We start from the raw sequence: 15,010 nt of genomic DNA, 5'->3' as shown, positions 1-15,010 counted from the left end.
GGAGAAACATTCGTATCCGAACGCATACGGTATGAACTAAACTTAAGTGAATTTAAATTACTTATTGATATGTAAAATTTTATTTAAAAAAAAACAAAAACAGAATTTTAATAACGAATTCTTTGGAAACTTTTTACGAAAAAAGGGAATTAAATAATGTCAGAACTGACGGTTAAGTAAAGCTTTTTTCACAGAATTAAAAAACCATTGCAATGGAAGGTTTAGTGATCAGGTTGCTGCTTAAAAGAACAAAAGCTCATATGAACTGTAAAAGCACGTTTTTGATTCCATTTCTCGCTGCAGCATTAAAGTAATATTTTCGCTCAGCTTCGTTGTGTTTTTTTTCGGAATGAAAACGTACCCAGATGGGTTATTTTTCCAACCAAAAAAAAAATGAAAAAGTAAAAACGGCCAGAGACAACGTAAAAAGCAAAATAAAAAAATTAAATATAACCGAAAAAAGGAAAGCAAAATGAAGTATCAAACAGAAGTACCCAGACGGTAATGGCGCAGTTCCACTTTTGTGTCAACATTCCGGAAAAGGTTCATATTAATTTTCCTACAGCCGTGTTGCCGAGTTGGCGCTTCGGCACTTGCTAATGAGCACCAGCTGGCATTGCGATGCGAGTCGATGCTTGGAGTTGAAAGTTATTTGGTGAAACACCGTCACGCTCCCACACTAAAGCTAGGTTGTGTGTGTGTGCGTGTTTCCTCCCCCCCCCAACCCAGTGGCAATATTATAGTATTAAAAAATGTAAAAGTTAACTAAGCTTGAATGTTCACCTTGAAGTTGATAAAAAACTGTATGTTTCTAGAATGTGGGCCAATGGGAATGCAATGCAAAACTAGAAGAAAAAAGAATGGTGGCTCCCCATGGTGGTCTCACTTACCTATTACGGTCAGCTTTGCCTTGGCACGGATCAGCGTGTGATGCATGTAAGGGCCAACTTGGCACTGATATTCGGCATCATCCTCCAGCGTGACGTTCACTATGCGCAGGTTGTAGATACCTTGGGCACTGTCACCGAGTACCGAATACCTCGGATAACCTGGTATGCTTTGTGTGAACCCTATTTTCACATGGGAGAAAGTATGAAATGAATAAAAAATGGAAATTACTTTGTGAAAAAAAATATCCCCGAAAAGCTGCTGATTGAAGGGCCACACTGATGTGGAGCTCAATTTGGATGACCATCAATTATTTTTCCCTGGCAATACCCGCGTTATGCGTTACAATGCATCGTGTAACGCATCCCGCTGCTGGGAAAATCTAAAACTAAAAAAAAACTATTCACATATTTTTCATTTTTAGTAAACTTAGACAAAGACACTTTTTTCTGTTGGTGAAGGGAGTTTAGTTTTTGGTACATATTGTAGCGTGTTGCTGCCTGCTAATGGTTTCCCATTTCTCTTCCACACACAAAGCGTATGTCCTGAGTTCCGAAGAGTCGCGTACAACGGAACAGTGATTATCATTTCCATCCACTCGACATACCGGCTACAGCACCAGTACTTTACTGCAGCTTCTGGATGGAACTTTTAAGCAAAACGAGCTGCACTGCGAATGCTGACGGGGGCCAATGGCCTATCGGGTGGTCGCCCGTAGTTGAACCATTAAGGGCTCGGTTTTTCATTACGTACGGACCATGGGAGAAGGTTGGAAATGGAAATTTTATGAAATTATTACTTACCCAACGCAAAACCATCCTTGGTCCACTGCACCGAACCGGCTGCGTTGTGGATTTCGCATCGCAACAGTGCCTCAGTACCTTCCGAAGCGACCAGATCCACCGGTGTCAGTCGAAATTTTTGCTGCTCGGCTGTGCAGTGCAGCACCAACGGCAACACTGGAAATGAGATGGAGCAATGGGAAGGAAATAAAAATTAGAAAGAACGTCTATTAGCCAACGAATGCTGCGAAGTGTGTCTGGACCGGCCCTGGCCGCTATACTGAAGTGCGAAAGTGCTTCTCGAACGTTTCTCCGAAACGACCGATAGACACAAGCTGCTGTTTGCTTTTGGGCCTTGTGGTTAAAGGGAATCCACCCTACCAACTGGTACATAATTAGAAGATTCTTTCGAGCTTACCAATGGGCTTGTGCACGGTTCGGTGAGATTCAGTGTGGCAGCGGTACGTGATGGCTTGGAACGTTGCTACCAAACGTGCAGCAGTATACTGTCGTAATTGAATGACGCACATGCAGCGGCCGGACAAATGCATTGTTGCATCGGTTCGGTTGCATTTGATGTATAATGGGGGCTTTTTTTGGGACACTGGTTGGGTTTGGTGTACGTAATTAAATAACAATTACTTTCATGATTTCCGAGCGAAATGGGTAAATGTGTAAGAATGTAGAATATACATATAAGTAAAAAATCAGTGTCATTGAAGGGTTCCAAGAAATAGTACGGTGTGGCGTGTGAAACTTTGGAAAGTTCTATTTCGTCCAGCATAATACGTATTACATATATATTGCTTTCACTTGTATAAAAATTCTTTTATATTGTTGATCTACTACTTTTTTGAGTGAGTTTCATAATAGAAGAATCAATTCGTGACTTGATCTTTTATTCAAATGTACGAAACTGGATTAAAAACTAGAAAAAGAATATTTACTTTGATAATAAATCTCTGGAACGTTGGATCAATGAATAAAATATCCGTGTTTCATTGATTTTCATTCATTCACCATATTTTGTTACAAAAATGAAATTAGCTATTGAACATTGCAGAGCACGAAAGCTTTCATTGTCCAGCAGGACTCTCGAATTTAAAACTCAATATTTTCAAATCTAAATCAAACTTTTTCAAGCTTCTCACTGGCTGGCTCATTCACTGAACGTTTAATCTGCTGTAATAGTGTCGTAAACCCTTCTACTGAGTTTTTTTTTGTAACATTTTTGATAATATATCGATACTAAACTTGAACTTCAAACACTTGTAGTTAATAAAAGATTTTTCTGTATTCTTATTCTTGTGAACAGCTAGATCTTGAAATCCTTTAAATGTCAGATTACCTGGGTGCTATTCTCATGACATTCCCAACTGATTATTGGCTTCGTATATTTAACAGTAAGGTATTAAATATTTATGGAGTTCACGGCTTTTTCAATGCTTTTTATTTTCTGTGATTTTATATTAATGGCTTTACAAGAGTAGGTCCTGAATAGCGCATGTTAAATTCAATACATTTTTGTTATATATTTACTTAACTATGATATGAAGGTTTATTTTTTTTTATTTACCATAAAAATAGTTTTACTCTTGTTTAAAACTTTGTGCAGCGAAGAGAGTTATTATTTTGTGTTAAATCATATATTGCTTGGTTTTTTCTTAATTATGAAGCATTCATTGCATATTTACTATACAATTTTATGATTTATTGAAGAAACTTATTATTTATTACATTGCTCGTAAAAACCGTAACAAACGTTAACAACTCTGAAATACCGTTGTTTAACATTTGTTTTGTTAAATATTGCAGTTTTTATTTTATTTACGAATATGTTTTTTGCAATATATAAGGGAATTTTAAATAGAATATTATAATCGATCAATAATCTCTTTTTCATTGATTTAAAAAAACTCGGAAAGAAAAATAAAAACAACATAATAACTTCCAGCGCTGCCGCCGAACTAACTCAGTGTAAAGCTTCGTGAATGTAATTAAAATAAAGAAGAAAAAAACTTTTGTTATTTTGCATTATTTGCTTTTCATTTACAGCACACAGCGTCGGCTAAGTGTCGAATGCACACCACCGTGTAAAGAGCTTCATTTAAAGCATCTTTACACTTCGTTACAGTCCAGTGTTTGGTTTTTGTTACTTTCTGCTTGCAATGCATAATTGCATAATTATTCCCTCGTTGGAAATCACTTTCCTATGCATGGAACAGTAGTGGTGGGTTTGTGTGTTTTTTGTTGTTGTTATTGCTGTTGTTGTGTCACCACCTAAGAGGAGGAATAAAAAATTTATTCAAACACTCACAGCACGACCGATAATCACACATACAAGCAGGTGGTTTTAATTTTTTTTTTCACCCCATAGTTTGTGTCGGCTTCAAACGGGTGCTAAGCTTGTGTTTTGCAGCATCGTTATATGGAAATATGAAGTGGCAACACAAAACTATGGTAAAAAAAATCATTCTCACACACATACACACAGCACGGAAAGGTTGAATCATCCACCGGATGTAAACTACGAACCTGACACGTTCAACTGCAGAACTGTTCCAAAGTGCTACCGGCACTGGGTGCCAATCCTCCAGTATCCTGCGGCAGGAACTGGTAAAAGTTAAAATTGAATTCAAACTTTCCAACATTTTCCAACGAACACAACGGGTGAAAAAGTCACAAAAATGTCTACAAAAAAAAGGGGGGAAAAGACAAGCAAAAAAAAGGCAGAACCTTACCTCGCCAGGTGGTAAACATGATCAAAACGTGAGACTAAAAGGGACACCAAAAAAAAAGAAGCTAGGAATAACAACCCAGCCTCCGGTAACGAGGGGGGAGACATGGGAAGAGTTTGCTAGATAGTCAACAATTAGGAAAATCCTATCCGAGTTGCAACCCCACAGGCAGTATGGGAAAGGATTTTAAGTCTGGGTTGAAAATAAAAATTTCCAACGAGAACCATCAAAACGGCAACAAAGGAACTTTGCTGTGGGATCGCATAGTAGTGGATGGCAATGGCAGAAGCAATGGCTGGAAAGTTGTTTCCAAACCAGGTGCCAGTAGACCAGATAAAGAGTGTGTCTGCAAGCAACCGAGAAGCCAAAGCAGTTAGGAGATTTTAATTTGACAGAAAAGTTGTAGTGCGAATTAATGTGTTTTTTTTGCTCTTTCAAGATAACACCAAAATGGATTCTAAAAGAAAGGATTTTACCTAAAAAAACATGTTTATCATCTTAAGTGCAATAAGTGTGCATGATAGTGTGTATATATGGCAAAACAAAACCAAAATTGGCAGAGCTTGTCGTCTATGAAGTTTAATTGAAAAGATGTTGTCATTATAAATGATGAGAAAACTCTTCATCTGCTTTTGATCACAACACCTAGTACCTCTCGTTCGCAATCCGATGGCTTTGCTGTATAAGAGGTCGGTGCTATAATCATTACTGCTTTCTATAGATGAAGTACTTTCTTCCTGCTGCTTCTTTTGAGCAAAAGATGGCGTGCGCACCAACGGGGTGAAATTATCTGAAGAATGTTGACACATGCAAACTCGATCAGGGCGTCATTCAGGGTGTACGTTGCCACTACTGGTGGAAAGTGTTGCTATTTATTTGTTGATTTTGATTGCGATACTACGGCTGCTGGTGGTATGATCTGATTAGTTCGATTGAATGCACTGTCGGGATAAAGATGAACCAGAGCTGTGGTTTCACAACTGAGCAGCAGGCACGCATCCAAAGCGTGTGTCCTTTTATGGAACGGATTCAATTGATTGCCGTCTGTTTGTCTGTTTAGCGTTAGCAAAGCGTTATTACAGATACAGAGCCAGACAGCAGAGACCTACCTACAGACAAGCAGATAGTGCTTTGTGAGCCATGCCAATCCACTCATCCATTCTTAGGTTGTCTGGGGGTTTCTGCTTACTTTATCTGTTTAGAGTGAAAAAGAGCTAAAGATGCCGACGTTTCAGGGCAAATAGAATGATTCGATACTTTCAAACGAAATGAAACCACTTTCCAAGTCATCGTCCAGAGCGATGATGAGTCAATTGAATTATAAGGATATCTTTATAAAATAAGTACAAAAAGGGTTTCAACTAGAGATGAGAATTGCAACTCTTTTTAGTGAGTCAACTCAGAGTAAATGAGTCGTTATTAGGTATCAGCTCGTTTAACAACTCATTTCGGAGTCAAAAAAAACGGCATAAACGTATAGAAGGACTAGGAGGGTTAGGACCTTATACAATTTTCAATTTTATTGATTTTTTGATTATTTTTCACTCTTTTTTTATTTAAAGCATTACTTGAGTGAAAAGAAACATATTGCAACCGATTGGCATTAAAATAAATCAATTTATTTTTTTTGCAAAATTTCTCAAAAAAAACGTAAGGGGTAAGCCTTATGAAATTTTCGAGTTGAAAATTTTTTTAAATTTTTTTTCCGATTTTTTATTCTTTTTTTAATTTAACGCATTATTTGAGTGAAAAGAAACTTATTGCAACAAATTCGCATTAAAATATATCACATTTAAAAATTTTGCTAAATTGCTCAAAAATGAGGAAAATTTTACATTTTCTCAAACAGGGTATGGAACTTGGTTACTCTAATAACTTCTGGCACATACATCTGACGGCATTGCCGTCCACGAAGAAAATGTAGCCATTGGTACCATCTATCGACCACAGGTTAAAGATTGGCGATCCGTTAGATACCGACCGAGTTATAGGCAAAACTTGGTGCAAAAATGAGGAAAATTTTACATTTTCTCAAACAGGGTATGGAACTTGGTTCCTCGCATAACTTCTGGCACAGACATCTGAGGGCATGGCTATCCAAGAAGAAAATGTAGCCATTGGTGCCATCTATCGACCACAGTTTAAAGATTGGCGATCCGTTGGATACCTTCCGAGTTATAGGCAAAATTTGGTGCAAAAATGAGGAAAATTTTACATTTTCTCAAACAGGGTTTTTAAGTTACTTCCTCGCATAACTTCTGGCACAGACATCTGAGGGCATGGCCGTCCACGAAGAAAATGTAGCCATTGGTGCCATCTATCGACCACAGGTTAAAGATTAGTGATACGTTGTATACCGATCGAGTTATAGGCAAAACTTGGTGCAAAAATGAGCCTTAGTAAATTATTATTTTTTTTTAATTTTTTGATTTTTTGGTTATTTTTCACTCTTTTTTTTATTAAAAGCATTACTTGAGTGAAAAGAAACATATTGCAACCGATTGGCATTAAAATAAATCAATTTTATTTTTTTTGCAAAATTTCTCAAAAAAACGTAAGGGGTAAGCCTTATGAAATTTTCGAGTTGAAAATTTTTTTGAAATTTTTTTTCCGATTTTTTATTCTTTTTTTTATTAGAAGCATTACTTGAGTGAAAAGAAACATATTGCAACCGATTGGCATTAAAATAAATCAATTTAATTTTTTTTGCAAAATTTCTCAAAAAAAACGTAAGGGGTAAGCCTTATGAAATTTTCGAGTTGAAAATTTTTTTGAAATTGTTTTCTGATTTTTTATTTGTTTTTTAATTTAAAGCAATATTTGAGTGAAAAGAAACTTATTTCAACCAGTTGGCATTAAAATAAATCATTTTTTATTTTTTCAAATTTACTCAAAAAAAGGTAATAGCCTTGGGAAATTTTCAAATTTATAGAATTTTTTTCTATACAGAGCGAGCAGTATATTCCTTTGACTAGTCAATATGCTGGAACAGCTTCTAATAATGAGTTGCAGCTTTGTGTTAATAAAATGACTCTTTTATAAGTGATTTAACTCATTCATACATTAAATGACTCTTTCGGGATGGAAATGACTCTCTCATGAGTGAAATGAATCTTTCATGAGTAAAATATCATAATAAAGATTTCATATACTCATACACTCTCTCACTGGATGCACATCACTAATCCAGAGATGATTTCAACTGTTTACAGAAACTCATAATAGCAAACCTAATGTTGATTTCACCAACTGGAACAACATGTCATGTTGACTGTAGTTGTTGTTGATTTTCTTGATAAATTCCAAAATATTACCATCATTTGTAAAGAATAAATATATTAGGGGCGGCCCGGTGGTGCATGTGATAAACGGCGCCAGTCCACACGGCCGGACCGGGTTCAAATCCCATCCGGATCGTTCCCCCGTAGCAAGGACTGACTATCCGGCTACGTGGTAAAATATGTCTAGTAAGCCAGAAATGGCCGGCCTGACCTGTAAGGTTGTTAAAGCCAAGAAGAAGAAGAATTATATTAGAATAATTGTTTTAGATGGCCAAACTAAAATTTAAGCTCATATTCATTGAAAGCTTTAAGGTAAACTATGAGAGCAGAAATTTCAATACATGTGCTGGATAATGCTTGTGGAACCCAAACATTGTTTAACTTATTAAAACTCCCCCTGAAAGCACTTAAACTTCAGCTTTACGAATGGTGAGAATTTATCGTTCATAATTAGTTACGAACAAACGCTTTGAGTAGCTCTAATCGGAGCTCATCTCCGCTTTGCTTATTCCTTGCCTCGTTTATTTAAATCAGTTAAACCGGCATCTACATTCCACAGTGCATTATGTGCTTAACTTGTGTTGTGTTTCAGCTCCATTTCAGCTACCATTTGCATAGTTTCCGGTGCGCTTGTTGGTAAAGCCCGCACTGGATAAATGCACCCCGAAGCCAATGAGTGATAATACCTACCCGGCTGGGCAAAAGACTCAAAAACGTTCCGCTTCCGGTGTGTTGTCGTTACGCTCCATTTCGATAGCCGGGCAGCGCTGGTGCAACTTATGCACTTCCGATGCAAGTTGATGCTGATTCACTCACGTCCTTGGGATGGATACTTACCGTCTGGTACCGTTTTTCAGCTGTCAGCTCGTTTTGCCGGACGAAAAATGGTACACGAACAAGCAGAGTGCAGGGCACAATCTAATGATGCATAAAAACTTGCAGCTTAAGAAACACACCGAGACTTCTGACCAGCCACAATGGATGGTTGGCTGATGACGCTCGTTGTCCATGTTGGTTGAGAACCTGAACCAAAGGACAAGGACAAGAACTTCCATTTCGCTCGCAAGTAGGATACATTTTTGCTGACTGTAAGCGTTGCTTTGGAAAAATTGCACACTTACAAACTAATGTTTTTCTTCTTCTGGATGCTGGATGAAGATCGAGAAACGGGGTGGTGCAGAATAATGTAACATCTGACAGTGAATAAACCCACCCGGTTCACAATCAGCTGTCCGTGCAAGAATAATATTGAAATCATTTGGCGTGTCAGAGCCAGCTGAACATTTTTCCCAACTGTGCAGCAGTGTTATATTATTCTTTTATGCTTCTGTTGTACGGATGTGTTGTTTGGTAAATAAAAGCGTCATTAACGTATGCATTACCTACGGTATACAGCTTTTGGTATACTGTGGAGTTTTTAATAACATTATCATTTGCTTTTTTTTACAAATATTTTTATCGGATTCAACTTATGGTAGGAAATTCAAGATAAACATAAAATTCCATCATTCACTGTTTATTCGGAAGGGTTTTATTACTTGTCTATAGGCACTTTGTTGCAGAACATTTAATGTATAAAAATAAGCCTATTTGTACGGCGAGATCTTTCATAAAATGGCACGATATGTACATTTTGGGTTGTTTTTTTTATTTGAAAAATATTTGTATTCAATCAATTCAATGAAAACTCCTTTTCATATGTTCAATATTGCATATGAATCCATTTGCAACCGTAAAATAAATACAATATGTGCAATGTAATACTTTTTAAGCTGTAATTACTCAGTCCGTGGAAAATGGTTTTGGAGTGTAAAAATAAAATATTCTGTTTTGATTGCGATTTACAATAAACAGTCTATGGAAATGTTGCGAGTTTTAAAAAAACGGTAAATTGATTTTTTTTTATAAATTAAAAATACCAAATTTTCACTTAACATCACGCGAAAAAAAAAATAATCAACGCAGTAAGGAAGGAATTTAATCTCACTTAATGAGAGACGACGATGAACGAGAGGGTAATGGTTGTAGGTAAAGATGTATGTTCTTCCGGCCATTTTGATTCCGCGTAAAGGAAAGAATGTTGTATTAAATCTTTCACGGAACGTGGATGAGATAATTTATTTCCCCCTGCAACTGGCTGCAAATTTTATTTCTTCATAAAAATGTTAAACCTTCGAGCGTCGAACGAAACGAATGTCATTCTTCACATTACCAAAGCTGCTTGCATTGCTTCTATGTGTGTGTGTGTGTGTGTGTGTGTGTATGGCGCGTTCCATTACAAATTTCAGCTCGATATGATAACGAGCTTTTGGGTTGGAAAGAGTGGTTGTTACTTGAACTTCATTCTAACACATTACCCACTTGAACTGAATTCCCAATCCTTCAATCTCCACCCGTGCGAGTTTCTTCTTTTTCTTTTTTTGTCCCTGACCACCCCACATCCATGGAAACGCGGCATGGGAATGAAAAATTTGCTTCAGAAAAACATGTCCTCTCAAGCGGTTCACTTGAATTATTGTTTTAATTACTTAGATTTAACATGCGATAAACATCGTGCCTCATTTTATGCTTTCCCGGCACCTCGTATGCCTCGAGCATTCATTTCAGTTCGTATCCCTTTGAGTGTGTGTGTATGATTTTTTTATATTTATTCCAGAGGGTTTTGTTTTTGTCGCCCCATTTGCAGCGTGTGTCAGAGTTGTGCCGGGAGCTTCCATTTATGTGGGATGTTCACATTCGCGCATTTTGCCCTTTTCGATTGCATAGACATCAATTTAGGTTTTTTTTTTGTTTCTGCTAGGGATCACTCCCCTGTGGACCTGCCGGTTTGTTCTAATCAAGCGACTGTGTCTTAATTCGTCTTAATTGCGGTGTCTTGTTTCATGACGCACTTTTTTGTTTCTTGCTTTTGCTTTCATTTGCCAGTGTCCCTAATTGCGGGGCTGATTGTTGTGGGCTTACGGTGGTTTGTTTTTTGTTGTTGTACTTGTTCTCTTCTTCCACATCATTCGGCAACATCGCATGATGAGGTAGACAATGAACGGCTTGAGGTTAATGTGTTATCATGGTGACTTTCTTTAAATATGTATGACAGGTAGAAAGAAATTTGCACAAAATGAAACAAAAAATTACTATGCATCGGTGCAGAGACATAGAAATCCACTCAGCTAAAACAGTCATTATGGTAATGCTATATTAATTTATTTGTAACCTATTATTATTTGTTGGTTCTTCATAATTTGATTACATAGTATTAATTAAATGATTGAGATAATTTATTTATGTTCAATTGGAAATTCGTTTTCCCTCTGCTAATCGTATAGGTGAAAAATGATAATCGTTTTTAATAAAATCAACTTTTATATTCAAAGTTAATTTCAATTCAAGGTTAAAGTTAAAAGATAATATTTTTAACAAAACTATATTCATAATAGAGTAATTCACTATCTTTATGTTGGATGAGCTTTACGAAATAAACCCTGAATTGGTGAGGCATGTCATAAGAATGACACCAAACTACCATCAAAGATTATTCATGTAGAGGAGGCGAAGAAGGGGATGTTTAATGTCGAAAGGATGCAATCATGAATTAACAAACGACAGTACTCAAACGTGTGCAGTATAAAAAATACAGACTTAACCCAAAAATGATTGTACCGTCCAATTTCCCATCCTATACATTACAGCAAGAGATAAAATTAAAACAACAAAATTAGAAAAGATACTTAAAAGCCTTAAAGGATAACAAGACTAACAAAAGAGAATTAAGTGAAAACCTAGTACAAAACATTATTTTTTATTGATGTTTGAAACTCGTGTGAACTTGATGAACGTAAGTTTATGTAAAAGAGAGAAAGAGAGAGCAATAGAGAAAGAGAGAGAAAGAGAGAGAGAGAGTTGGGATTTTACCGATTACAAAATTTACAAGTGAAAATGGCCATTCATCTTGGGGAATCCTTCATTCTACACCGGTTAAAGTGTGATGCGTATTGCATAACCAGAAGGCGCAAATAAAAGAGTGCATTTTTTAAATATCATTTTAAAAAAATATTAATAAAGTTAGTTTTAGAAAAAAAAAGATTCTAAAGATTCTAGAAATTTCATTATTTCTAAAACAAAAAATGTAAAAACTGCAAATGAAAATTCCTCTTTCCTCCGATGAACCAATGATTAAAAAGCATCGTCGTATGGGAAAATAGTTTTTACAAAACATATATCCCATTAAAAAAGCGATATATTTTTCTTATACCAACTACTACAACACTAATCAAAAACTCACGCGAAAGAACAAACAACAATAAACATATACATTCGCTGGTTTTAACCTTAAAGGAATGCTTCCGAATGCTTCACATCATTATCTTCTCCAACCGAATGGTTATGATCAAACTTTCGTTGCCTTTAAAAAAAGAGAGGAAAGAATCCACTATACTTTGAACTTTGGCCATGCATCCATCCCACCAACCAACGTGACAAAAACTTTCGTACAGAAGACGTTGAAAAATAAACTTTTCACATGATCACATGATGTGTCTGCGTTTCGCTTCATTCCTACATACCGGCCTGTCCGCCTGTCCGCCGGTACGTACAAACGAAATCAGGTACGTCAGCAAAGTATTCGCAACAATCTTCCAATTTCTTTTTAGCATTTGTTTTGGCCCACAACCACCGTATTGTGGAAGGTGGTTGTTTGGCAGACTCATCGGATCGTGAACTTTTTCACTTACCATTTACGAGGCGAGGTTTATTTGGCGTTTGCGTCCCATCGAGTTGCATCTATTTGAGCTGCCGTTACATGCGGCCATATGATACTCCTCCCTGAGGCTTGGACTTGGAGTTTAGGCATCTGATGGGCACTGACCGTGGTTTGCGCCTAAGTCGACTAAAGTGAAATTGTGTGTAACTTGCTTATTTTATGGCATTTAGATTTGGCCATTTCTCCTCCCATCCTCACATCCTCATGTGAGTGTAGTTTGTTTCCTCCCACGGGAGGATTACACACGCGGAAGCGAACCGAACCCATATATGCGGCTTATATGCGTCCGGGATGTCGTGTACTTTTATGTCGACTATATATTGTGCCTCGTAAGCCCGAGCGTTGGTGCTCATTTTGACGTAAGCTACCAGTTTGTGCTGGCAGCAGTTTTATGAGCTATTTGGGGAGGGTGTGGACGAAAAATTGCACGAATCAAACGTGGCGTAATGGCGTACCGAGCACTGCTCCGGTGGAGGATAGTGTAAAACTGCACCTTTCTGGGAAGGACCAAAGCCAGGGACTATCTTACCGGCTAACAGGTTGCTGCGGCGAAGAGTTTATGTGAAATCACTTCAAAAACCTAGCCACACGTAAGTCAACAACAAAAAAAAAATGGGAAAGGTGGAGACCACATTACATCCCGGAAGCGGGAAGACATTCGCTTGAACGGGCAAGGTATTATCGAGAAGTGGAATTGCAGCTTAGTGGTGTTTGGCTGAAAGTTTTCTTCATTCATTCCTTTCAGTGCTTCGTAGTTTTTGGAAGTGTCAGCACATACACAGCAATGGGCATATAAGGTTGTGGTTATCGATTCTAGGCCGGCTATAATCCCCCTGCCTAGATTATTGATTCGAATCCCATTGACATTCGCTACTCAAACAAAGTCGTTGGTGGTCGACCGCAAGGATCAGCGAGCAGTTTAGATGGAAGTAGTTCCAGAAACACATTACTAATGAAGATAATTCCCGAAATTAGCTTATGAAGTATGATTTGTATAGGTTAACTCGGTATCTTGTTTGAAATAAATGTTTTTATGGCATACGTTTAAAAGCTATAAAACTTGTCCTGTTTATTATCATTAAGCGAATAAATTATTAATAACGATTTTTGAATTTAATTTATTTACATTCTCATTTTATTTTTCACATAACAGATATTTTAAACATTTTGTACAAGTTGTAAAAATTTTTGTTTCACCTTTATTCAACTTTTCGAAATAATTTATTTTCAGAATTAAACTATAACCCTTAAACCTACTTAACTACCTTTTAAGTCTGAAAATTTCCATTAAAGTAAAATTTTCTCCTTTTCTTCGATAAGCATTTTTAAATGGCATTTAATATGAATTAAATTATTTTTCTATCCTTCAGCACAAGCTCAATTGCGGTACACAGAAGCTTAACACAAAATCCAGCCATTAGCAACTGGTCTGAAAGAGACCAATTTTCGGAAAAACGGCTAATTTGTCTAGTTTTGCCTAGACCCGTTCAACCTTCAACCAATCGTCTGTTTGACGTTGAATATCTTCCACCACGCAGAGCTTCTATTTTCCATCCGCAGCCATCTTCCTTATCGGGGTGAAATAGTTCGTAAGGTCATCAAAGTTTCGACAGTATTTCGACAGGATGCTAACATTTCCTTATTCCCAGCAAACGGGCTCACTTTGATACGATTATTCTCTTCGTCAAGGCCCTTCGGAACGGAGTCGAAGGTGTTTTTTTTGGGAAAGAAGGGTGTGGAAGTCGTGAGAATGTAATAAAAATAGAATGTGTAGCAAGACCTTGGGAACGTTCGGATCGATCCGACCCGGCAAAAACAAAACTAGATCCCGGTATCGGAAATGCGAAATCTACGGACACTGTCGGAAAACTTCCTGAAACGGACTTGGAGCCCGCATCTGCACCGAGATGAAGATATGGTCCGATGTCCGGTTTTCTCGCCATCCGGACTACCGGTTCGGTATCAATCAAATTGTCGTTTTGGCAGAGAATTTGAATATATTTGAATAATTCTCGATTACGGGAAAGCGATAGAGATTCGGGCGGTGCGCTACGGCCGGCACCCGAAAAGTCTCCCGGTGCCTGCAGGAGCAGATTATCGGTCCCTTGTCAGGATTAGTGACAGTTTACTGGTGTTTACTCGATCCTAACTTTGTCTTGGGGTTATGGGGTTGATAGACGAACGAGCCTCTTTCCTATCAGAAGTTTTCCACCGGATGAAGTTGCGTACAGTTTCCCGTATAGCCGGGAGGCTCGGTTGGTCGGTATTGAGGGGTGTCTTACTGTTGCCTAGAGGTAGATTTTGTGCTGGTTGGAAGCAAAATTCGAACGCTCCGTCAACTTTGTCCTTTTGGGGTGATCACTTGTCATGTGAATGCGTAGCTGCTTGGTGAATTGATTTCATACGAATCAAAGATATGGTGGAGATACATTTGAAGATGTTCTTGTAGTTTAGCTCTTGCTATATTTGTTTGTTTTAAATAAATCTTCCTAATCAAACTCCAACAAACGTAACAGAAACACTTCAAAAGTTTATACACAATACAATGTTTAATAATAAACAAAA

General features: G+C 37.4%; 1 protein-coding gene across 3 annotated transcripts in view; it reads right to left on the bottom strand.

Annotated features, from left to right (window-relative positions):
- The window catches only part of LOC125766954 (nephrin-like), a 264,053-nt gene that overhangs the window by 95,375 nt on the left and 153,668 nt on the right, over window positions 1-15,010 (bottom strand). For all 3 annotated transcript variants that reach the window (XM_049433080.1, XM_049433078.1, XM_049433079.1), the window contains 2 exons: window positions 1,692-1,847; window positions 891-1,070 (listed from right to left, as the gene is read on the bottom strand). In XM_049433080.1, the coding sequence (XP_049289037.1) occupies window positions 891-1,070; window positions 1,692-1,847 (336 nt within the window). The remainder of the gene's footprint in view (window positions 1-890; window positions 1,071-1,691; window positions 1,848-15,010) is intronic.

Source organism: Anopheles funestus, chromosome 3RL, assembly GCF_943734845.2.
Source record: "Anopheles funestus chromosome 3RL, idAnoFuneDA-416_04, whole genome shotgun sequence".
In the NCBI taxonomy this organism is placed as follows: domain Eukaryota; kingdom Metazoa; phylum Arthropoda; class Insecta; order Diptera; family Culicidae; genus Anopheles; species Anopheles funestus.
The sequence above is the reverse complement of the archived record's forward strand: the minus strand, read 5'-3'. Positions and strand labels throughout refer to the sequence as shown.